Source organism: Dermacentor albipictus, chromosome 2, assembly GCF_038994185.2.
Source record: "Dermacentor albipictus isolate Rhodes 1998 colony chromosome 2, USDA_Dalb.pri_finalv2, whole genome shotgun sequence".
Classification (NCBI taxonomy): Eukaryota; Metazoa; Arthropoda; class Arachnida; order Ixodida; family Ixodidae; genus Dermacentor; species Dermacentor albipictus.
Window position 1 is genome coordinate 17,878,303 of NC_091822.1, and position 26,580 is coordinate 17,904,882.

Genomic DNA, 26,580 nt, shown 5'->3' on the forward strand with positions numbered 1-26,580 from the left:
AAATCAGTTACATTTAACCAACTATTCATGACAAGACTTATTTCTGCACAACAGAGATACAAAATGCAACGAGTGCAAGAAAAAATGCAAGAACACAGAAAATTTCTTTCAGAGGTTGTATATGTGTGTTGTTTACAACTGCCGAATGTCATTACCCTTGTTCTTTCTCTGTTAATTGTGGATATTGCGTTGGAAGAATCTAAATAAATATTATTTATTGGCAGTAAAGGCCCTGAAATATGTGGGACTTGGGAATGGGACATTCATCGTCACAGTGGAATTGAACGTTGCAGTTTTACGCTGTGCACTACTGTCTGAACAAATGCAGCTGTGCAATAGAGAAATGCTGTACTTTTGGTGCAATATGATGCTCCATATATCTTCAATGCGACAAAAATAAAGCGCTTCATTTAGCGCACAATACCATGATAAATAATTATAATGCCGTACAAAAGACATAAATAAAACTTTTCCTTTAATGCAATAATGAAATCTGGGATAGTAATGGAATACACATGACTATCAAGAAACAAGTACCCGTAGTTGCAGACTGTGTGGTGCTCAACATCAAGTGCTACCTCAGATCACGCAATACAGTGAATAAATCTGATTAAGGCATTTACCGAGTTAGATGTTGCTCTGGTTTACTCCTTTATAAGGCGCGAGCTTGGCACATGTATCCCATGCGTACACAGATAGTAAAAGTGCACTCAGCATGACTAGAAATGGAATGACAACTTGCCAGTCATTTCGACTGCTGCTTTTGTAGAAAAAAAGTGTACGCACTTGTACCAATCACATCAAAAAGACATCAAATGTGGTACGTATACATACCTTGCATTGAACTTGAAGGTTGCTTCAAGAAGTATTGAGCCAGCTAATAAAAAATTTTGAAAAGCTCAACAGGTTTTCAAATAAATATTTTGCTGCCAATATGAAACTCGTCGAAAAGCCCACCTGGCCATTAAAAACACTCAGAACACCAAGGAGGCCTATTAGTGAAAGATGAACACACAGAGAATAATGTATTTGATTGTTGGGGAGTATTCAGCGCGCTAAAATATGGTGCGTAGGTGCAGCCTTCTTCATTTATTGGCACTTGAAAAGAGTAGGATAATTCTGAACCCGCAAACCATAAACGGTTACATGAAGTGTCACTGAGTACGTGAAGGAAGTGAGCTAGAAAGATGCAGTTTTGTACTTCGTGGAAATTAGGTTCACATTGTACTAGTTTATCACACCATTCGTGAACAGCATATCACAGCCTACATCTCAGAATATCACAGACTACGCATATTATATCACAGCATATCACATACTTATACCTGAAGCAATTATGTTGTTCTGGAGAAAAAACAAAAATGATAAAATTGAGAATTTTGTATTCTTTGTATGGATAAGCCAGCTATTAGAGAGTTTTAGTGGAAGGGACGCAAGCGGCTTGCGTGCGCAAGAGTTAGGGGCCACGGTAATGAGCATGCGCAGACCCCTACGTATTAGTCGGCGCATGCGCAGTTCTTGCGTACCCAAGCCCCTTGCGTCCCCTAAAGTAAACTCTATATTAAAGCGTAGCACTAATAAAAAACAAACAACTATATTAAATCGTTAACATAAACAAAGGCTACATGCACAGCTCTTATATGAGTCCCTTGGCACCTGGATTAAAAAATGGGGCTATAAACACTGCATTAATTGACTTGAAGGTCAATCAATTTCTTCCTTCAGCTCTGCAATGAGTTGCATAATTTTAACTTTACATCTTGATGCCATTTCACGTGACACCTTATCTAAACTTCGGCCTACAGACAAACCAAATGCCTCACTTTTTTCTCAAGTCCGCCCAAACGTTTATCTTCAAAGCTGTTTGTCTCGTCTTTTTTTGGTTTGAGTGGAGCCTCACTATATCTCTCGGTTACCGATGTTGGTGGTACTGCCAATGATGCCGGCATGGATGGTGGTGGTAGTTTGGGTGGAGCATCCGGAAAACTTACAACTGCTGACGGTGACGGTGGTGTGCTGTACATTCCCGACAAAATGCTTACAGCTGTGTCGCCAGCATCAGCACTACCCAGGTAGGAAGGGACTTCCATGCTGCATGTAGTTCGGTAGAGAAAAGGCTGACAAAATTCGAGGAAAAGCAGGGGCGCAATTGTAAGGCCAAACAAAATTGGTTTTTCAGCCATTTCATTTCGCTGCTCGCTCACTTGGAATGCTGAAGGCTTCTTTGGAGGAATGATATTGTTTATATTGTGACGACGTCACCCGTATTGTTCGCCGCGAACTCGAGGCCGTCTGTTCTCCAGCTTTCTCCACGACGCCTCCCGATTTGCCAGCAACCACCATTGCGATGATTCAGGCTGTCGTGCGACAGGAATTTGAGAACATGGGTCTGAACTCCGTGTGTTCCACGTCTGAACCCAGCGTTCTCCAATTCTCTAGCGGCCCTCCTCGCCCTCGGCAGTCCTTTCCGCCACATCTCTTCGCAACCCGTCTGATTGGCGTACCCCTGATGACCGGCCGATCCGATTCCCCTGCTGTCGCATCGGCCACGTCGCTCGTCACTGCCGCAACCTATGGCCACCACCTCCTCGGTCAAACGCCGCCGCTTATTCCCGCACGTTTGGACCTGCCGTTCCCTACACCACCCGCCATGAATCCACTGCCACTGATGCTCCTGCTCCGAACCTTCGCTACAGCCACTCGCCCTCACCTTGACGCCATCAGTCTCGTTCGCCCCAACCCCGTCGCTTCTCTTCGCCGCCTATCGCCTCCCGGATCCAGCCGGAAAACTAGGCACTGCAGCTTCTGTAGGTGAAGCTGCGTTGTCGACCCTGCCCTCAAATCCCCTGCTCACGTTACCCACGAACCGAAACCTTCTTGACCTTGACGTTGACGGCTATCCTGTCACGGCACTCATCGATACAGGAGCACATCTTTCTATTATTCGTGCTGCCTTCCGACGACGACTGAACAAGCTCCTCACCCCAGCGTTGGCACGCCTCGTCCGGGTTGCGGATGGCGGTACTGTGCCTATTATCGGCAAGTGTACGGCACGTGTCAGCATCGCCGGCCGCCACACTCCTGTCCTATGCATCGTAATTGCTCATTGACCCCACGACCTCATTCTCGGCCTCGATTTTATCTCCGCACATTCTGCTCCTATTGACTGCTCTGCCAGTACCCTTCGCCTTGAGTTGCCGATGCTCGCAGAACCTTCTGACGCACCCCTCTGCCGCTTACGTCCCATCGGCTTTCTTCGCCTGCAGCCAAAGTCAGTAGCCTACATTGAACTGTTGTCTTTCTTACCAGTTCCTGATGGCGAGTACCTCGTCACTCCTCTGCCCGAGATTCCAATGAGGTATGACGTTAGAGTGCCTCACAGTATACTTAATATTAGTGGGAACTACACTCGCATGCCTGTCTGTAACTTTGGATTGGCAAAGCAAATTCTACCGCAGGGTATTTGCGTTGCCACCGTTGATTGTCTTGACGACCAATACGTGGCAGCGTTATCAACCGATGGTACTCGCGACCTTAGCATGCCCCTCACAGCAGCCTCGGGTGCCAATCTCAATACAAAGAAAATAGTTGCGACAGACCTGTCCTCTGCGCAGGCTGCAGAGCTTTTCCAAGTATTATCGTCCTACCGAGATATTTTGGACTTGGACTATAGCCCTTTAGGCCAGACGCACGCGGTCAAGCATCGGATTCTTACTGGCGATGCTACACCTATTCACTGACGACCGTATCGAGTTTCTGCGTCGGAACGCCGAGTAATTCAAAACGAAGTCAACAAAATGCTCGATAAAAACGTCATTGAGCCTTATTCGAGTCCCTGGGCATCACCTGTGGTGTTGGTTAAGAAGAAGGACGGCATGTGGCGCTTCTGTGTTGACTACCGTTACCTGAAAAACATTAATAAGAAAGACGTTACCCGCTCCCACGTATAAACGACGTCCTTGACTGCCTTCACGGTTCCAGCTATTTCTCGTCTATTGATCTTCGTTCGGGATACTGGCAGATTGCTGTTGACGATATGGACATAGAAAAAACCGCGTTCATCACCCCTGATAGCCTATACCAATTTAAGGTAATGCCGTTTGGATTATGCAACGCCTCTGCCACCTTTAAGCATATGATGGACACCTTGCTCCAATGTTTCAAATGGTCCACATGCCTCTGCTACCTCGACGACGTCGTCGTCTTCTCGCCTACGTTCGACACTCACCTTGAACATCTCACAATATTACTTGATGTATTTCGAAAGGCGAAGCTGCAGCTTAACTCGTACAAATGTCGTTTTGGCCACCGACAAAATTACTCTTCTGGGCCACCTCGTTGACGCTTCCGGAGTACAGCCTGATCTCGACAAAACTCGCGCTGTCCGAGGCTTTCCGGTTCCGAAGACAGCCGCAGACGTCCGGAATTTTGTCGGGCTATGCTCGTACTTCCGTCGTTTTATTCAAGATTTTGTGGCGATTGCTAGACCCCTCCCAAATCTTTTAAAGAAAGGCGTACAACTCTCGTGGAAGAATGAAGAAGCCGTCGCCTTCTCTCGTCTCGTCACTCGTCACTCGTCACTTATTCGGCGGTACAGATGGCCGGCTTCCCTGCAGTGGTAGCAGAGCGGGCGGTGGTCAGGAGCGCGCCAAACGTCTGTCTTCCTCGGGTAGCTGCGCTGGTCGACGGAATCACGGCGTTACAGGACCCTGGCGCGGTCGTGGAGGGGGACCTTGACGGCGGGCGCCGGCGACGTAGGTCATCGCTTCTGGCTGGGGCTGCGATGATTGTGGTTGTACCTCGGGAACTCCGAGCGATCGCTGGAGTTCTTTGATGATTTCGGCAATGGAGGCCACTTGAGGTTGCGATGAAGGGAAGATTCTTTGAAGCTCCCCTCGTACGACTGCCCGGATGGTCTCGCGCAGGTCGTCGGTGGCCATTGATTGAAATCCGGCGCAGCTTGTTGGCTTGGTGAGTCGGTCGAATAATCGGTTCAGCAATTCCAGTGTCTTCTCGATGCTAGTCGCCTCGCGAAGAAACTCGTCGACGGTCTTCGGTGGGCTCCTTACCATTCCGGCGAAAGGTTCCCCCTTTACACCATGCATCAATAGGCGGACTTCCTTCTCTTCGGACATTTCCGGGTCGGCGTGGCGGAACAGACGGCTCATTTCCTCAGTGAAGATCGCGATCGTCTCATTCGGCAGCTGCGCTCTGGTCTCCAGTAGAGCTTGGACTCGCTCTTTTCGCACGACGCTTGTAAATGTTTGCAGGAAGCCGCTTCGGAACAGGTCCCACGTCGTCAAGGTGGCTTCTAGATTCTCGAACCATGTCCTGGCGGCGTCCTGCAATGCGAAATAGACACGTCGCAGCTTGTCGTCGCTTGCCCAGCTGTTAAACGTAGCGACCCTCTCATACTTTCCAACCAGCTTTCCGGGTCCTCAAATGTGGAACCGCGGAACGTCGGTGGTTCCCTGGGCTGCTGCAGCACGATGGGAAACGCTGGGGCTGCCATTAGGGTTGCCTTAGCCGCAATCTTCTCGGTCTTCTCAGGTAGAAGTCCGTGCTGCGGGGGTAGTTGTAGAAGACGGCGGCTTGCTCGGTGGTCCGGGACTACGTTGGTGTTCTCTTTGTGGTCCGGGCTTGGATCACGGCTTGTCGGAGGCATCCGGTACATGAACAAAAAGCACCTCCACCAGATGTCACGTCGTAATGACGTAAGAACAGAGTAGCAATACTGTGAACTTGGGCCCACAAAAGAGGCTACATTTATAGCACAACGATAGCGGTGAACACGGTCGGCGATCGTCGAAAATCTGATCAGCAGGTCAAGCGCGTCGGCTTTTATACAGCAGTCGTCGAATGTTCCCGACTAATCATTGGGACCCGCGTGCCTTCCACAAAGTTCTACACCATTCGCGTCAGCTGATGAAATCAGATAACATAAGGTTCGGCGACAACAGACAGCGGATAGAAGCATCGATACCGTTCCAGAAACTTCGGATATATGCAGGCGCGTCCCGCGCTGTGCGATAACATTTGTTAGGCGGCAAAACGTGGTTGTCCGATAAAGATAAGTGCACGTGTCAACATGCTTAAGCACCTGCACACCGACACACAAATCACGCTACTCACACTTTTCAATACTATCTAGGCTATCGTTGTGTTTTAAGTGTAGCCCGTTTTTGTGGGTACAGGTTCGCCCAATACAAGATAGTTTCTTCATTCACAGTATTGCTATTGTGTTCTTTACCATCCCTACTACGTGGCAATATCATTGAGGTATTTGCACATGTTTTCTTGCATATTGCACTTTTGTAATTGAAAAGATACCTGCACTTTCAGAATGCCGAAAGCACAACAATTTCTTGACCTCCACATTTTGCATCATCTGAAGATACAAAACATTTTGGCAAAATTTGTGTAGGCAGACTTTCTTTATAGTTCACAAAAGAAATCCCCATTGAAATAAAAACCTTGATGCCATGCATTGACCAATCTTGTTACATCCCATTTTACTGGTTTAAAGTCCAACTGCAACGAAATTTCTCCTTGGCTACATGCTACTGAAGCAATGGTCGCAAAGTAGGCGGGCTGAATATTTCTGAAATACTGTTATTAGCAGCCCCTAAATGGTGCCTAAGTACACCACACACATCTTGTGTCCAGCGGATATGACGCAAGTCGCAGCACGCTGCCTCCGAGGTTTATCAAAAATGCGCATGTGGCGCCTAATCTAGAAGGTCATGGCGAGGGGCCGCGCCGTCTAAAAAATTAAATGAATGAAGGGTATAATAAATTACTGTTTATTTTGACAGAACATACCAATCTCTGTCAATGAGGCTGAGAAAAAGGCATGAATGCCTAAGCTTTAGTCCCCTTCACTGACCCGTTCCCAGTGCACAAAACACTCAAGCACACAAGGTGAGCATGGGACACAAAGTGGATACATGCACAAATAGAAAGTACATGAAATACGTAACGGAAATATTGAATGCGATGTAAACAAAAGAATGAACATTCATACCTGAAGCGACAACAAATATATGTTCACCGTTTTTTAAATGGTTAAGGACGGTGATTAACTTATCATAGTAAGTAAGCCAGGGTGATGATTAAGAAAATCAGCAACTATTAATGCTTGTTTTTTAATGCCATAATTTGTCCGGATCGAGCGCTTGTTGTATGTGCCTTGTGTCGTATTTAGGTTCATTCGGAAGGTATTCACTGAAGATGGCGCTTTCATTGAATCTTACCTCTTACAAGGTTTTATGTGCCAGAACCATGATCTGATTATGAGGCATGCCGTAGTGGATGATTCCAGATATTTGGACCACCTGGGGTTCTCGAACGTCCACGTAAATCAAAGTACACTGGCGTTTTCGCCTTTCGCCCCAATCAAAATGCGGCCGCAGTGGCCGGGAATCGATACCGCGACTCGGAGTCCCGCGTCACTTCAGGTGAGCAGTATCTACTAGTGATTTGAAGTGCATCCCTCATTCCCTGCCCACTCCGGAGAACGGAGCTTCACTGTAATTTTGTTCCTTTTAACTCATCGAAATGGTGAGGGATGAACCATTGCCATTTTTGGAGTGGATAAGATGGTTCTGTTCCTCCCTGCAAGTGCAGTAGGTTAAAAGCTTTGTCCATAATTTTGTTGTACTTTCACTTGGAATTCCTATGGACAAAAAAAAACATATTAAAGTCGCAAGAATGAAAGGAAAATGTTTTTACATAATACTTTTTCTCTAGTACTGTTATTGTAACGCACTGTTTCATTACCTTTTATATCTTGAGGGTACTGTTAAAAAAAAAGCAATATCTGTAACGTCATTTCAGTACATCATTGTACAAATAATTCCTACATCCTACATCCCGCTGCATTTATTTGAGGAAACAGCACGAAATCAACAATAGAATGCAAGTTTTCAGTCTTATATGAGAATTCTGCAATCACCGTAAGTGAGTTCAGAGCCGAAGGTATCGACAAAGTCTCTAGCGCCTTTCTTTCTCTTACACTTACGAGCATATAATGGGCACCACATACCAGCGTACCTGTCTGCCAGCACGCTATCGCGAATTGTGGATATTCGGCAGTGTGCGAAAAAATAGGGAACGTGCTTGAAAACACTGTAGATTCGCACAGGATGCGCCCGTTTACAACATCGCTGTTTTGGCCTACTTCCTTTGTTGTCGGTCAAGCATGTCCATGTTCAATAAGCTATAATTCCCAACATAAATCCCAACAAGTCAAACAAGGCAAAGCAACTGCTTCATCAGGTTGCAGCAAACGCGTGTAGCGAGAGGAAACGCCGCTGTAGTTTTCAGATGCGATGCAGGGCAACGCAAGCGTTTCGCGCCGTTGTAACCATCGCACGCCCCCTAACGTTGTCCGACGCCCTCATTTCAGTTTCACATGCATAAAATTATCATGCAGCATGTCGCAGCCACAGCACGCGAGGGGAAAAAAAGAGGTGCTTGAAGTATTCGGTGACGCGCGAGAGAAAAGCGCGCAGCGATCAGCGCCGGGAGATTCCCAATGGGAAACAAGGCAAAAGAACTGCTTCGTCCGGTTACAGCTATCGTGTGTAGCGAAAGAACGTGCCCCGCAGTTTTCAGATGCGATGCAAGGTAACGCATGCCATCACGCGCCCTCGAGTGTTGTGAGAAGCCCCTGTTTCACATACACCAAAATTCTTATATCGCACATCGCATCCACAGCGCGCAGAAAAGAAAAAAAAAACACTTGGTGTGTGCGGTAACGCGTGACAGAAAAATGCGTAGCGATAGTGCTGTGAGATTTCCCACGCGAAATACGGCAATCAACTGCTTCGTCCGATTGCCGCTATCCGGTGTAGCGAAAGAAAACACCCCGGTAGTATTCAGATGCGATGCAAGGTAACGCAAACGTTTTGTACCGTTGTAGTCATCGCGTGGCCCTGTAGTTGTGCGAAGAACCACAACGAGTGTTGTGTGACGCCCACGTTTACCTTTCATACATGAAAATCCTCATAGCGTACAAAAGCGTTTGCTGTGTTCGGTGACGCGCGTCAGAAAAGTGTGCAGCGATAGCGCCGGGTGATTCGCAACGCGAAACAAGGTAACGCAAGTGCTTCGCCCGGCTATAGCCATCGAATATAGCGAAAGCGAACCACCAAGTAGTTTTCAGATGCGATGTTTAAGTTTCATATACACGAAAATTCGCATACCGTACGTCGCAGCGACAGCGCGCAGCAAAGAGAAATAACACTTGGAGTGTTCGGTGACATGTGTAAAAAAAGCGCACAACGATAGCACTGGGCGATTCCCTACATGACACAAGGCAAACAGCCGCTTCGTCCGGTTGCAGATATCGCGTGTAGCGGAAGAAAACTCCCCGTAATTTTGAGATTCGATGCAAGGCAACTCAAGCACTTTCTGCCATTGTAGCGATCGCACGCCCCCAAGTGTTCAATCAATGAATCAATCGACCGATCGATCGATTGGTCGATCAATCAATCAATCAATCAATCAATCAATCAATCAATCAATCAATCAATCAATCAATCAATCAATCAATCAATCAATCAATCAATCAATCAATCAATTTCATTTACCAGGAAACAAAAGGAACTAGCGGGACACCTGGGCAAAAAGCTGTCGCTGCAGCTTGACGGAGGCCCAGGGTCCCTTACATGGCAGTAGCACTCACATACACACATATACACTGAAGGCTTTATACACAACAAACATTACACATCGCAAGTGTGCATAAAAATGACATCTTTACACTTGAATGCAATATACTAAAGTGTCACTATAAAGAAACAATGTAGCCACGCAAACCATTTTTATTAACGTAGCTGTGCGATTATATTTGTTTAATACAGTCGGTATATTATGTGTTAAGGACTGGAGGCTGTAGTTGTTTCGAAACCATGGTACCTTTCACACCTCGAGGTTTCGTGTAGTATGTTTCGTATGAGTGCAGAGTTCTAGCTGAGCAAGGAATGTAAAATAATTCTTAACATATTTGGATAGGAAGTAAATCGGTTCTAGTAATCTATATTCGTACAATTTTTCTACGTGGTTTTGTCTGTATTTGAGCAATATATTATCTGTTGGTGAAAGCCGGTTAACGTTTTCTATACGCCGAACGATTTTCCTTTGAAGTTTTACCAGCTTTTGCAATTTAGATTTAGATGTTGTAGCCCAGACAAAGTAAGAGTAACTTATATACGATAAAAAGAGACCATAGTATATTGGATGTTTTGCTCTCGTGGGTAGAAATGTGCGGCAACGTGCCACAGCACCGGTAACCGCAGAGAGTTTGCAGCAGATATGTTTGATAAGGGCATCCAAGCGCACATGAGAAGAAAAATGTACTCCAAGAATTTTAAATTCTTGAACTAGTTCTATGCGCTGGCTCTAAACAAAAATGGCATGATTATTGTTAAGCGGCTTATTTTTGCGTGAGATACTAGAACTTTCGTTGTCTTTGAATTTTCTTTAAGCTTATTTGTCTGTGTCCAATCGGACAAACCTTGCCTAAATTACATTTTTGCACACGTTCTTTCGCATCAGGACATGAGACACACAATGTGCAATCATCCAATACATAATGAATTCAACCTCAGCACCGCGAGTTTTGTGCGAAGCCCCTGTTTCTGTTTAACTTGCACCAAAATTATTATACCGTAGGTCGCAGCAGCAGCGCGCGCAGCGAAAAATAAAGCACTTGGAGTGTTGTGTGACGCGCGTCAGAAAGCGCGCGGCGATCGCGCCGGGAGGCTCCCGACGCGATGGAAGGCAAAGCAACTGCGTCGTCCGGTTGCAAGGCAAGAACTGCAAGGCAACAGAATCATTCGTGCTGTTGTAGCCATCGCGCGCTCCGGAGTGTTGTGCAAAGAACCCAGTTCGAGTATTTTGCGCCGCCGTTTGAGTTTCTTATACATGAAAATTCTCATACCGTACATTGCCGCAACAGCGCACGCAGTAAAAAAAAAGCATTTGCATTGTTTGGTGACGCCCGTCAGAAAAGCGCGCAGTTAGAGTGCCGGGAGACTCACGACGCGAAACAAGGCAGAGCAACTGCTTCGTCTGGTTGCAGCTATCGCGTGTTGCGAAAGAAAACGCCCCTGTCGTTATTAGAAGAAATGCAAGGCAACACAAGCGTTTTGTTCCGTTGTAGCCATCGCGCGCCCCAGAGTGTTCGTCGAAGAACTCACCACGAGTGTTGTGCTACGCCTACTTCTCAGTGTCACATCAAAATTATCATGCCGTACGTCGCAAGCATAGCAAGCGCAGTGAAATGAAGGCGCGTCGTACCGCCGGAGAACCGCTGCCTCTAAGACAGAAATAAATTCCTGTCATAGAGCGTGGCGTATCCATCATCATTACGGTAGCTGGGAGAGCGAGTGCTGGTATGTTATGCTTCTGGTCTGGTAACTCTGTGTGCCTCGGTAATGACTTCCTTGAGTTCGCTACGTTAACCTTGTATATGCTTGTAAAATTTGGCAGGCAGTCTTCCAACAGACATTTACCGGGCCAGTCAGAATCCTGCCAATGAGATATTTACAACTCAGTAGATACATTCTCATTGAAGCTAAACGGGTTACCTCTAGCTAGAGATTGCTGTATCTGATTCCGCTTGAGATCTGTGCTAAAGAAAGGTTTGCGGGTTTTCATAAGTCTGAATATTTGTTGGTGAGAATTCCTGCGGCAGAGGTACCCACTTAAAGGCGCATACTGAAAGAACTGTATTGAGTAAAAGTTTATTAATGTATTAGACTGTCTAAGTATACTACAGTGTAATGGCCACATGTACCAGTTCAGGAGTGTGAGCTAGAATCAACATTTATTGCCCCGACACTATTTGCCTATTCCATCTCAGTCCATACCGTAATCTACGGCTCTCATTCCATTCCGATTGCATCTGTCAGACAGGTGCCGGCATTCCATTACCATTCCAATTTCGGTCCCTGAAAATGTGGAATAATTCAGGAATCGTCTCAACTTAGAAGTTCTCACTCAGCAGCTCTGGTAAAGTCGATGTCTCTTGTTGCGTCGCAAATGTCCGCTTTTGCGAGCATTTCGTCACGTATACATTTTCACTGAAATGTATTTTCTGTCTCTTGTTTCTGCCAATTAATGGGGCAAGCACCCAGTCAAGCTGCAGCTTAGCAGCTTTTTGTGCTTGTCCTAGCATTCTTCTGTTCGTACAAAAGAAATGCTGAAAATAAATTGACTTGAAATTGACTTGACTATCCACTCGTACTTTAAGCGTAAAATTTTGCATAGCGTGTACGTTATCTACACTATCTGTAACTGGGATGTTTACTGGACCCAAGCTTTGTGGCACTTCGCTTCGAAACAAGTTTACACATCTGGTACGTTTTCTCCCCGATTCCCAACAACTAAATGGATAAAGTTCATTCAACAAGAAACGGTTCTGTCGCGTATGCTGGAGCAAGTCCAAACATATTGCCAAGGTTGGGTTAATATGTCGCAGCTCGATATGCTAACCATAAGGCCACAGCCGCACGCAGACTTTTGTTGCGCCAATGGCAAATTGCCTAACTTCTTGAGAGGCTTGTCATGTGAGCCTCGTCTCGTAGCCATAGCGTGAAAGAGCACGAGCAAGCGAGAACACCACATGGCCTCTCTGAAATGCGCCACACGGCTCACTGAAGCGCACATGCTCTAGCGGAAAGACATTATGTCCTGTGGAGGTTTAGATGGTGTGGGCAGTCGTCCCAATGCGTCCCGTTTTTCTGCGACTTCTGCTGACCATCGCGCGGTCCGTCCTTCGCTCAAGTCCACTGCGCGTCACTTGTCAAGATGCACCATTGTGCCTTGCCGGCTCGACAGAACTTCGCTTAGGCCGCCTCCTGCCTTGTCTGCAACATGTTGCAGCGAATGACGGCATGAGTATCTGGCCTCCGTGAAGTAGGTGAGTAGAGAAGGAAGAGCAGATCCGCAGCCGTTGTCCCGCCAGCGTTGTCATGCTCTCGTCATTCCGTCTTGGTCATGCTGATGTTCTCACGCCGTCGTCATCTCTATCATCGCCATACTGTCACCTTGAGGCTGTCGTCGTCGTCACACTGTCACCCCGTCTTCCAAAAGGTGTCGACACTAATTTGTAATGACATCACGATGCTCCTTCGGCGACAGCATCAGCCTACTCTCGAACTATTGGTAGTGTGCGAATTTTACTTGTGCTGTCTGGAAAGTTACATGCTTACTTTAAAAATTATAGTCGATGTGTTCTGTTGCAATGTATGTAATCCCCTCGTGTCTATGACAAGAGGCATCCTGATTATGATCAAACTGCCATAAAATACAAACGTTACGCGTACTGTGTGCAGAAGCTATTCACAATCCTTGATAGAGTCTGGGGATTGAAGCCTTCCATGTTGCCGCCGTATTCGTGCAGGACTTGCTACGAACCTGTTCGGGAATGGCGCAAGAAAGCCGTAACCGTGGACATCATCACAGATGATACGCACAGCATATCAGTTCCCAAGGAAGACCTGGCTGACGTTGATAAAAGAGGGCTGTCGTTTCTCTGGAAACCTGTGGTGCCATATCGCCCACTACAGAACTCTTCGTCTGGCCCGCCAGTCACAGGGTACAGTGCCTATACAGTGATAAAACACACATACGTGGACAAGTTAGTATAAATTCATCTTGACAACAAAGTGCCCACAGAGGAAAGACAAAACGAAGCTGATACGAGTCGGTGTTGTTTCCCTTCCCTTTGCCTATTGTCTCTGGGCAATTTGTCGTCAAGAGCATGGTACAGCACAAAATGTGCATTAAGCGTTTACAAAACGAAACCTATATATTGCTACGTTTAAAGTAAACCCGGTGAATGCTGTAAACAATGTAAAATATTGCCACTTGATGCGGGCTTCGACAACTGAATCAAATATTAACAAACTGTTACTACTACAAAAAAATCTTTCATATGGAAAACTTACCATATACAGAGCACATGGAACCGGTCTTTTAAAATTATAATCTTACTAAAATTCAAGAAATATATTGACGCGTCTACTCGTTTATCTTTATCGGGTAATCTCAGATTACCTGATAAATGTAATCGCAGATGTAATCGATGTAATCGATTACACAAATGTGATCACAGATGGCACGTAGTAGGGATGGCAACGAAAAAGAAGCAATACTGTGAGTGACGAAACTAACTTTTATTGGGCAAATCTGTGCCCACAAATACTGGCTACACTCAACGCACAACGATAGGGGCGAACACAGTCGGCGATCATCGCAATCTAATCTGCCAGTCAAGCGCGTCAGCTTTTATACATGAGCCATCGAAGGTTCCGGAGTGATCGCTGGTGCCGGCGTGTCTTCCAGAAAGTTCTATCCCATTCAGGTCGCGCATACTTGCAATCAGATTACACAAGGTTCGGCGCAACAGACAGCGCATAGAACCATTGATAACTTTCGAGAAACTTCGGATACATACAGGCGCGTCCTGCGCTCTGCAATAACATTTATTAGGTGGTGAAACGTGGTCACCCGATAAGGATAAACAAGCACACCTGTCAATACCCCCCTCTATTGACACGTGTACTTGTTTATTTTATTGCTGCAATAATGTGACAACTTTATATGAACTATATCTGCATTGGTTCATTCTGAACCAACAATATCATCTTGAAGTTCTACAACAGCGTATTGTAATGCATAATGACCTGTAGACCTGAGAAAGCGCTCCAGAACTATTCCAGAACTACTCATGAATTATTTTATTGTGGCGCTATAACGATACCTTAAAGCATGCATTATATATATTTCTGTTTCCTGTGTCTTATCACTCATATTCCATACCCACAGTTATATATGGCCCTCTGAAAGTGCTTGTGAATTATGTAACCGTGTGCGTATGCCTTCCATTGTTGCTGCTTGTGCGGCGGTCAAAAACTCCTCAAGCTGTTTGCATGCAGCTTATGCATCGACCCCCTCCATTCAAAGAATAAATAAATCTTGCGTCATGCGGTTTATCTTGCTAAGTATGTCTGTTCTGAGCAAAAATAGGGACTTTTGTATTGGCAATAATAAAGTGACGATGACAAGAAACTCACGATCTTGAACGTGGCATAGCATGTTAAAGAACGTACACGCTCCAGTGGAAGGGAATGTTTGAACACATTCGGTGGAATACAAATGTTTTATATGAGCTTTATCACAATCAGATAGTAAGCAGTACTGAGCGATAAGGAAACGCACCCCCAAAGACAACTTCCTCAGGATAACAGAAGCTTATCTCGAAAGCCGTGTTCTTGTGTAGCGCAAGCACTGGAAGTGAATGCAGCAGGTGGAATAACGCCATAACCGCCATGCATTGTCTTTTGCATGTGCAGCTCGGTAGCCTGCTGTTGCTTTTTTTATTTTGCGAGGGAAGGAATCACGGGCAGAGTTCAACGGCAGCGCCATTTTTTTTCCCGTTGCGTGCCAGAGCTCGCGGAGCAACTTGTCCAACGTGGTCTCGAACTATTTCAGATCAGATAGAGTAGCAGGGACATGTACTTTCTTAAGCCAGGCACTCCATGCCGAAATGGAAGTCGCAGTCGGTGGAAGCTTAGTGGAAGTGACTTCAAAGAAAAACTTAAAACCGCCCTGAGAGCCCAGTATTTTTGGGTGTATAGAACGCACCAGTCGGTCTTCTCTTAGTTAAAAAAATAAACAGGGAGTAGTTAGGTCACAGTGTGATGGCCCCTCCAACTTCAACAAAAAATTTGAGGTTTGTAAAGCATTCAAAGATTTAGTTGTGGTAATACTAAACCAAGGAAACCATACAAGGAGATTAAAGAAAGGTCTGCAGTGTTTTAGCAGATAATAAAATTATCTAGGTGTGGAAATTTATGAAGTAGAACTCAGGTCTCATTTTAGGAAAGTATAAATGCAGGAGACGCAGCAATGCTTTTTGCATAATTAGGTACATGACCGAAACGCACGTACGCAAACAATCCTGTACCGTACAGCATAACCGAAACAGGCAAGACAGGAGGAAACACGCCTATATGACGTCATAACTAGGCAGACATTCTTGCCAACTAATCTAAACGTTCCATCCTTTTGAAGGAATTGCGCGTTCCGCATTGGCACTCGCGCTAGGTCATGTGACGCAAAGCTCGGTTTCCTGCACAACCATCAGATGGCGTGACCCTGTCCGTACCATTATTGCCCCTGTATATAGTCCCAAAGGCAGCATAATTGCGGCTACCTTTACGTATCGTCACTCATGGCGCCACTCCATCACGCTGACAAAATTGACGCAAGATGTTGCGTCAGGGGGTGCTGCGAGCACTGCTAACTTTCAGTCAGGCTTCTCCCAGCTCCCAGATTCTGAGTCTTTTTCACGATTTGTGCGGACTTCTGCGAAAGTGCAGTAGAACTCCCTAACCACTTTTGGAGCCCACTGCGAAGAGAAGTGACCTAAGGCAAGCCGCAGTTTTCAACGCACACATCGGTTACGAACCACTGAAAAATTGGCCTAACACGTCAAAGGTACCACCATCACCAGTTTACGATCCCGACCACTGGAATGCGTAACACCGAGCGACGTATTTGCGCACAAGTGACACAGCCTTTCTCAAGAGCACTACCTCCAATGCCGGCGGGGTCTCATGCCGCTTTATCGCCGGTCCCCATGGACACAGACACTTCGGCCCATCAAGCCGCAGTCTTGAAAGCTTCTTGTAAGCGACTCCCTTCCCAACCTGCCATGAACTTGAATAGTGAAGAAGAGTCGGCCCCGAATGCGAAGCTTGCATGTATGAGCTCTTGCCTGCGGCCTGACATGCAGAGACCGACACCGTACAAGGCCATTATCAAAATCCGTGCCTGCGTCGACTTTCGGCTGTACCATCAAGGAAGAAAGTAGGAATAGACCGAAAGACATCGAGGTTAGCCAGGCTACCACGGAAGTGCATTCAAGCCGCTTTAGATGCACGCTTTCACTCGACGGGGTTTAGAGGATTTAGCATCCATCGACAAACAAATACGCCGCCCGTGTGGATACCGTCGCTAGAAGCGGTAAGTCGACTACAACAGCTTAGCCACATTGTTCCTCCAGATGGTGAGTATACAACTGTACAGGTCTATTTAGCATCGGGCTTCGACCTACATCAGTATGTGGTTGCTGCGTCGACCCAAGACCTCAGGAGAGACACTCTGCGGAGAGAGCACTTCCGCCCACAGCCTACTATTGTTGCCGCACCCCACATGGGAAAGAGCGGCAGTTGTCACTTTCCAAAGTACCTTAACCCCACCGGACAAGATGAATTATTATGGCTGTACCCTCCGCCTTCGACCTTTCAAGCCTGCTGTTATCTTTTGGGATGGTTCCTACAAAAAGGTCCCATGAAAGTATCATGCCTTTACAGACAACCGTATACTGACATGGACGCAACCACCGGTTGCAATTTTTGCGGTTCACTGCAAGTGCGATGACCACGACATTACGTCACCTCAACGCCCTAACAAACGAAACCCCGCGCGATAGCTACGACATAAACGCCAACAATCAGACGACCAAGGCCACGCTGACGTTCTGCAACTGAACAATCGTCTGTAGATCTTGGCAGATTGAAAAACAGATGAATATGACGTCACATAGGTCACACCTTCCACGGGAAACCTATAGTGCCGCGGTGAAAGCCTTCGCTGACAAACTCTGCGCCTGCTTCTCCGCAAACAAAAACACCAGGCGATCTCGTATTATTATATGCGAGATTGGTCCGACTTCAAGCAGAGATGGATTACCTTCGGCGCCTCCGAGAATTTCTAAAAAGACGAACAGCAGCGCCATTTACATCGCGTGACACAAACGTCCAGTGCTTTCAACCACCGTGTATTTCGTCCGCAGACCTGACACTTGAGGAACTCTTATAATTTGTCGTTCAACAGCTGATGTTATTGTCGCAAAATGTGGCCTGCAATCTTCCAAATTAAAGTCTTGGCAACACTTCCGGCCACAAAATGTTCTGTAATGGAACTGTAGTGGCCTACCTGGCAAGATAAGTGAACTTCACTGAAAGGTTCGCTTCGGACGTCATGCTTCATGGGCAGTACTGCTTCAAGCAGCAAATGCCTCATTATCTGTCGCATCTTTCACCTTATACGTTTATCTCAGTGTGCCAGATCGGCGCTGTATCTCAAGCAATTTCATACCAGGTAAAGCCACAATAGATGTACTTACAATCCCGCCTCAACGTGCCATCGATCTGTCCAAATGGTGTTCGCATAGCAGGAAGACGTCGAGGTTTAAGTTCGCCTATAGAAAACATACTTACCCATGATGCCGTTTTACGCCAAAACACACTGGCTCCTCTACCCGACTAGTACTGGGATGAGTCCACTTTCTTAGAATTCAGCACGCAGGTGCCCCATATTGGCCGCAGGTGACTTTAATGCGCCACCTGGATATATATATATATTTAATGTACACGTGTCCCGGCGACTGAACACATCACCGACACTGGGGATTGATGTCTGGAACATCTTTGTGCATGCACACTTCGCACTGCTCCATGACGTTACAATCCCAACCCTTCGTGCGGATCACGCACACGCTTCGCCTACTCGCCCGACTTGTAATGCAGGTCAGGGTCTGGTGCAATAGGGTGGTGATGTGAGCCGCACTGCTGTGGCAGGGCCCATTACCCCATATCTCTCGAATTTTCCACCCACGCCCATTCCTGATTTGGTCGCCGTTATCGAGTTGTTCACTAGGGCACCTTTCGTGAGGCAGTGCTCTTAACACAGGATCTGCTGCCGCAAGACCTTCAAGAATTTCTTAAAGCAACGGCCTGCGTAGATGAAGGTCGTCCGGCGCCACAGCTGCATCGTCTTTGGGTGGCTCGGCACCGGGCTGCCGCGGTGCGTGATCCCTCACGTCGGTAGAAGCGAAAACTCTAATGCGGCGTATCTCGGCACAAGCCTGTCGACACGAAAGAACACTGGACAGAGGACGACGCTGGATTGGTGCGCGTCCCTCCGACCCTCTTCAAGCACAGCCTGTCTGTGGGGCACTTTTCGTGCAATAGACAAAGGTTAAGGTCAGCCCGACCCCATGGCTTCGGTGCTTTTCGGCTTCGCGGATACGCCGTTGAATGCGGCCCGTCAAATCGCTTGGACATGGTTCCCACACTATGATGTGCTTCCTGCCCCTTTTGATCACCCTGTGATCCTGCCTTCAACTGATGGCCGACACCCTAATCCTGAGGCAATCGCTGAAGTCGAGGCACTGCTCACTATATGCCGGAGTTGATAGCAGCTATCGATGTGTCGATGTTTGACAGAATCAAACGCTTTCTCGTAATATATAGCTTTCATTGATTACGAGAACGCGTTTGGTTCTGTTGAAACCTCAGCAGTCATGGAGGCATTACGGAATCAGGGTGTAGACGAGCCGTATGTAAAAATACTGAAATATACCTATAGCGGCTCCACAGCCACCGCAGTCCTCCATAAAGAAAGCAACAAAATCCAAATAAAGAAAGTCGTCAGGCAGGGAGATACGATCTCTCCAGTGCTATTCACAGCGTGTTTACAGGAGGTATTCAGAGACCTGGATTGGGAAGAATTGGTGATAAAAGTTAATGGAGGATACCTTACTAAGTGGCGATTCACTGATAATATTGCCTTGCTTAGTAACTCAGGGGACCAATTGCAATGCATGCTCACTGGCCTGGAGAGGCAAAGCAGAAGAGTGGGTCTAAAAATTAATCTGCAGAAAACTAAAGTAATGTTTAACAGTCTCGGAAGAGAACAACAGTTTACGATAGGTAGCGAGGCACTGGAAGTGGTAAGGGAATACAGCTACTTAGGACAGGTAGTGACTGCGGATCCGGATCATGAGACTGAAATAATCAGAAGAATAAGAATGGGCTGGGGTGCGTTTGGCAGGCATTCTCAGATCATGAACAGCAGGTTGCCATTATCCCTCAAGAGAAATGTGTATAACAGCTGTGTCTTACCAGTGCTCATGTACGGGGCAGAAACCTAGAGGCTTACGAAAAGGGTTCTACTGAAATTAAGGACGACGCAACGAGCTATGCAAAGAAGAATGATGGGTGTAACATTAAGCGATAAGAAAAGAGCAGATTGGGTGAGGGAACAAACGCGAGTTAATGACATCTTAGTTGAAATCAAGAAAAAGAAATGGGCATGGGCAGGACATGTAATGAGGAGGGAAGATAACCGATTGTCATTAAGGGTCACGAACTGAATTCCAAGGGAAGGGAAGCGTAGCAGGGGACGGCAGAAAGTTAGGTGGGCGGATGAGATTAAGAAGTTTGCAGACAGAACATGGCCACAATTAGCACATGACCGGGGTTGTTGGAGAAGTATGGGAGAGGCCTTTGCCCTGCAGTGGGCGTAACCAAGCTGATGGTGATGATGACGATGATGATGAAATCGTTCAAAAGCCTTACAGAGACATAACTGGTCTCGCTGCTGGATAACGTCAATCACGCGTGGACTGAAGGCGATATACCAGCATCTAGGTTACATGCTCAAGTTATACCTATACCCAAGGCAGGAAGAGACCCCTACTAATCTTCAAAATGTTCCCCCTATAGCCTTAGTACCACTTTCTACAAATTAAATGAGAAAATGCTTGCTACGCGAATAACCTGATGACTTGAACAATTCAAATGGTATCATCCTGCGCAACTTAGATATCGTCCGCACCTGAACGCAGAAGATGGACTTGGAGCATTACTGGCATCGTTTTTTCAGGCAATCACGCTCCGCTGGTGCGAGCAATATTAGCCAAGGTTGTGCACAAGGCGTACGATGAAATCAGCTATACTTAACATTATTCGTTGCGTGGTGCTACACAAGCGCGTCTGTAATTCCGTGAAGTGCTTCCTAACTGAACGGACATTTGCCACCCGTGTGGAGGGACATGTAACAGGCAGCTTCAACACAAAGCCGGGAGTGGCACAGGGTTTGGTGCTTGCACCGTTGCTCTTTAGCCTGGCAATGCTACCCTTCGTGTGGGCCTTGACCGCGATGTCGGACGTTGGCTACATTATATGCGCCGGTGATATTACCGTATGAAGTGTTCCCAATGGCCTGCAACAACAGGAACCCACCTTAAGGAATGCACTAAACACATCCTAGGAGTGGTGCCAGTCCATAGGGCTGACGAGTTCAACAGAGAAGGCACCCTAAATGCCGGTTACAAACTGCAGGGGCCATCGACGGCGATCCACCTATCTAGATGCACTCTGCCGCCAGCTCCCAAGGTACGCATACTAGACGTCGTCATCACGGCAAATGGATGTGGAACAGCTTGAATCCGCAAAATTAAGCAACAAGCGCACCAGGTACTTCATTTGATATGACGCGTCTGCTCCAAGGCTGGGGGTTCCCGCACCAAGACTGCCCGTTTTCTTGTCCGAACAGTGGTACAGCCTTGTAATTTCCATTCGGCTCAGTTCCAGCATCTCACGGTTAGAGATTGAGCCATTCTGAAATGCATAAACAGGGAAGCGATGCGCATCGTTACTGGGCTCCCACGATACATGCCAATCCCTACACTTTAGAAAGAGGTGCAACTAAACACCAATGACGAGCTCCTTTATCAACCCCGCCAAGCAAGGGATCTCAAACCATCCTTTATGCAACTTGCTTCTGACTTAGCGGCATACATGGCGGCACGGTTTCGATCTCGCCATCTTCGGTAGACACCCTTCCACCCTGCGAGCACCAGCAACTCATAGACAACCCATCGGCCGCCTCGAAAATCCGGTCCCTCTTCCATCGGCTACTTTCCGGTGCCACATAGAAGCAGACGCTGCACTCCCAGTATGTTCACTGGTAGTCTATAACGATGCGAGCTGCACGAAAAAAAAGTGGTTATGTACACCGTGGTGCCAGGGCACGCATGCACAAGTGCCAATTGTGTGTGCCGTCTGACAACTCCGCTCCCATCAGTCAGTACTGAGCTATTGGCCCTACGAGAGGCAACAAACTTCGTGACAGCTGCTGGCGCGTCGCCGAGATCAATCATAATAGGTACTGACTCTACCTCTGCCATAAAGGAGATTCAGAGGGTGTGCAATGCCCACCTTTCACAGGCCAAATACACCACATGACTGCACAGATCCTCGGTAAGCTTCGGATATAGTGTATTCCAGGAAGCATTATTTCTACGCACATACAAGCTGACACCACTACACCCAATCAGTTGCCATCACATTTGGAGGTAAATTGCCTAATTGATCCCAAGGGGGATTTCCTCCACGGCAAGGAGAATCTCCACCGCACCACACAATATTTATTTCCACCGTGTGCTTGAAACCTCCCAGGTGGCCTTACCCACCAGGAGGAGGTGGTGTTGCGGAGAGTCCATGTGGAGGCGACACTCACCCCATAGGTCACCTATGCCTGGCCACAACAACTCCGTGGGGCACTTTAGGATACCTGCCCATATTGTCCAGCTCGAGCGTCCGCGGCCTCAATCAAACTGTTGTGGACATGCTTTGTCCTAAACCACATGCGACGGGGCTACCTACATACAGCCTGCCTTGATCCCAGGAGACCACCAGACTGAATTTTGGCTCTATGGGACCGACCATCGTGCATTACTGATGTACATCGTCGAAACGTGCCTACATTTGTATATTTAATTGTTTATGCTATTGGGCAAGTTTTCGAAAAAAAAAAATGTTGCATTACACTGCAGTGAAGCCAACTTCACGGACGAGAAGACGGCTTTGCGTTACCTCAGATGCCACCATCACCGCAGTCCGCTGCTTCCATAACACACACGACATGACATGATATGAATGTCATGTAATGTCCTGATTAGCTTGACGTAACATGAGTAATCTTCACGCATGACATGTCATGCATGAATGACATGATGTGCATGACATAACATCAAGAATTTAATGCAATCATGACGACATGAAATGTCATGGCACCACATGACATGAGTGGCATGACAAGAATAACATTGAATGCATGACATGGTATGCAGAAACGACATGACTTACATGAAAGATAACACGGCATGACATGAATGAAATTTCATGACATGCATGCGTGATATGAACGGCATAGCATGTGGAAACATTACAATAATCATATGCATGAATAACATGGCATATGGTGTTTGTGTCTTTATATTACATACAAGACACAAATTACATGTCATGTTATCACAAGAACACCAATGGCATCATGACATGCGCGACCGCGAGTACATGCCTATTAGTGCCGAGAATTACCTACAGGGGCGCAGCGAGTGCCGCTCGCGTGACGTCAGGGCACGGACTGCCGCGTGTTGTCTGCTGCAGTTCGGGCGACGTGTGGGTGCATTCTGCAGTGTTTCACTTCGTTCGCCCAAGTTCGCTATGCCTGAATATTAATGACGTTCTTCTCAAATATATTTTTGCGCTGTCTTCTTCTGCAAAAATTATCTTAAAAGTTTGTTTCCTAAACAACAATATATTTCTCAAAGGTAACGCTACAGTGATAGCCGAAGATGCTCAGACGAGCCCATTGCGAGTTTTTCATGCGTGGATCTACATTTTACAGTGGTAGCTCACGTGAATAATAAAAGCATAACCGCAAAAGCAGTACATAAGAATACACTTAGGATATGGGTGCCATGATGCAACAAGCATCTCACAAAACCTGGCTATACATGTCTGCCACAACATTTACGTTGATTTATATCCGCTGAAACACGTTTGCTGACGACGATTAGTTCATGGTGTAAATCGAATTTTGCATTTCTTCACAGTAACCCTCGGCAGTAACACGAGAAGTTAGCAATGCAGTTTAGGTTCTACCAGCACTAATTGCTTCTTTAACTGCTTCTCAGAATTAGGACGTTCTTCACCGTTAATTATAGTTAGCGGTAGTTTGAAGTAAAGGTAACGGAGGCTTAAAGCTGTTTGCAACATGCGGAAAGGAATGTACTAATATTTATTCTCTTATCTGTACACGTTCATCCCTTGAGAATGTAGTGGTGATATTGGATTGAGGAACAGACATGCCGAATCTGTTTGACTAACCGACACAAGCTGCTCGGCCGAAATGCTTGGGTGTAACATGTCTTTTGGAGCATATGGCTGCAGCCAGAAACGACTCGTAGCCTCATTAATTAGTAGTTTTCAATATATCATTATTCCCTGGTGGAGGTAAAAAAACAAGTGAATTTATGTGAGGCTTGTGGTGACTTCCTTGTGAGGTGGGCATGCGAGGTTCTCTTTTACTTACTGACGAAGCGAATAGTTCCTAGTTTGCATAATTAAACAACGCAGGGTCATTATTTGGTGAGGCAGAAGGTGTTTAGATTTTCATTATGAAGTCAGCCCAAGGTGTATTGTAGTGCCTCAAGTATACTTTAGGAGTTGCAATTGGCACTGTAAAAGAACTGCATCATGGTTTCAATTCGACGTTGCAGTTCGAGAACAATACGTGCCTCGCCATAACGACTGTCGGTTGCTGTCGTTGGGTGAGGCGTATGCCACATTGTCGAGAAATGCTACTGAGGGCCATATGTAAACCACAATGATAGGATACACATAGCGCCAATTGACTGGCTCTTGATCTTAATTACGGAACTTTTATTTCAGGTGATTGCTGTTATGGTATTTATGAAGCATATACACACTATACATGACGCGCCGTCGTGTTAACAGGCATGAACAATGCGTTTTCTTGCTGCCTTTTTCAGAGAATGGTGAAAGCATAGTTACAAAGATTTTCATGGAAAACGCATCGAACTCTTCCTTTTACGCATTAATAAAGGGGACATAATTTACTATAACAACTCACCAGAATAATAAGAATCCTAATGAAATCTTCGCTGGGCAGTGTCTAAACACGGAAATAATATTTTGACACCATAAAGCAAGATTTTTCTTCTATGCAAAATGCAATGTCTATCATGGCTAAGTACTAAAGAAAATTTAAGGGTCTAACGGAGCATGACGCACAACTTGTCGTGTTGAATTTGCAGGCATTCTGTTTATGCATAGTTTATGGACACACATGGCGTATGTATATGCATCACAAAACGAGTAGACCCCTTCAATACTACATAGCTTGCGATATCCAAGTTTTTCGGCTCCCACGGTTTTGAAGAAGAAACTGCGGTTCGGGCATGACAGAAGAAGGAAGCTGACATATCCTTCAGTAAGTACGGCTCGAGCCACCAAAGCACCAAGCATGCACAAAAGTAGGCAGCACACACGGCTGCCGAGCGAGCCGCAGCGAATGGCGTCCCGGCAGGGACGTCACACGCAAAGGGGGTCACTCCAAGGTTTCGATGCCAATAGGTAGCCCAAGCTAGCCATGGACGGCATAACATGATATTGTCACGTAGTAGTGACAGGGAATAATACAAAGGCAAATCTGTGAATAAAGAAACTATATTTTATTGATCGAACTTGTGCCCACAAAAGCAAGTTACACGCAAAGCACAGCGATAGCGGCAAACACGGTTGGCGATCGTCGAAATCTGATCTGCCGGTCAAGTACGTCGCCTTTTATACACAAGCCATCCAACGTTCCACAGCAATCGCTGGTGCCCGCGTGCCAGAAAGTTCTACACCATGCGCGTCGCGCATACATGCAGTGAGATTGCACAAGAGTCGGTGATGACAGCGGATAGAACCATGGATAACATCCCAGAAAATTCCGATAGATGCAAGCGTGTTCCGCGCTGAGCAATAACATTTCTTAGACGGTAAAACGCGCTCACCCGAAACAAGATAAACAAATCCACGTGTCAATGCCCACCTCCCAAAAAAGCATCAACCGAATGCTACAAACATAACGGGAGAGCGAAAAACAAACAGGCACTTATCAAAGAAACAACGTCCAAAGTAACACAGTAGAAAAAAAAACGCAAGTCGAAAGGTCAGCTAGTCAAAGTGCCAAGGTTCTTTAGCGCTGGCAGAACGGCTTAAAGCACGCAACTTGGGCTATTTTAGGTCGTGGGCGGCGCCGCTCTCATAGCGAAATGCAGCCTGGTACAACCTCATAGTCGAGGGTGCCAATGCGTTGGATGATCTTGTATGGTCCGAAATAGCGGTGTAAAAGCTTCTCGCTAAGAACTCGTCGGCGTATTGGGGTCCAAACGCAAACACGGTCGCCGGGCTGATCATATCCAGCTTTTCTGGACACGTACCAACTAGCGCCCCAAGCGGCCCCGGCACGAAGCTAGCGCGTTTTCAATGGAACAAGCGGGTTTTTCGCGAATAACAAAAGCTGCAGGTCGATTATCAAAAAACGCAGGTGACAGATGTGTTCTGGAAGACAATCCACACGAGCCAAATGCAGTGATCACTCTATGGCACGCAAAAATTTTGTTCCCACACCACTTAAAGTTTTAGCAATGGAAGCCTATGGAAACGACGAAAATTTGTGCTCGATTTTTGAGGCAAGAACGATGACTGTAATAAAACTATGCCGTCTATCGTAATACGCAGTGCAGCGTATGTAGTCCGGAGACTCAGCTTTCGATTGATGCCTCTCTCGACTCTCCACATATGGCGCAAGATTGTTCCCGAAAGCGATTTTTGTAACACTGTCGTGAAAATTGCC

General features: G+C 46.5%; 1 protein-coding gene across 1 annotated transcript in view; it reads left to right on the forward strand.

Annotated features, from left to right (window-relative positions):
• Positions 1-26,580, forward strand: part of LOC135918455 (E3 ubiquitin-protein ligase MARCHF2-like) — a 195,909-nt gene that overhangs the window by 92,394 nt on the left and 76,935 nt on the right. The window contains exon 4 of the mRNA XM_065452094.2: positions 13,412-13,606. Within this exon, the coding sequence (XP_065308166.1) occupies positions 13,412-13,606 (195 nt within the window). The remainder of the gene's footprint in view (positions 1-13,411; positions 13,607-26,580) is intronic.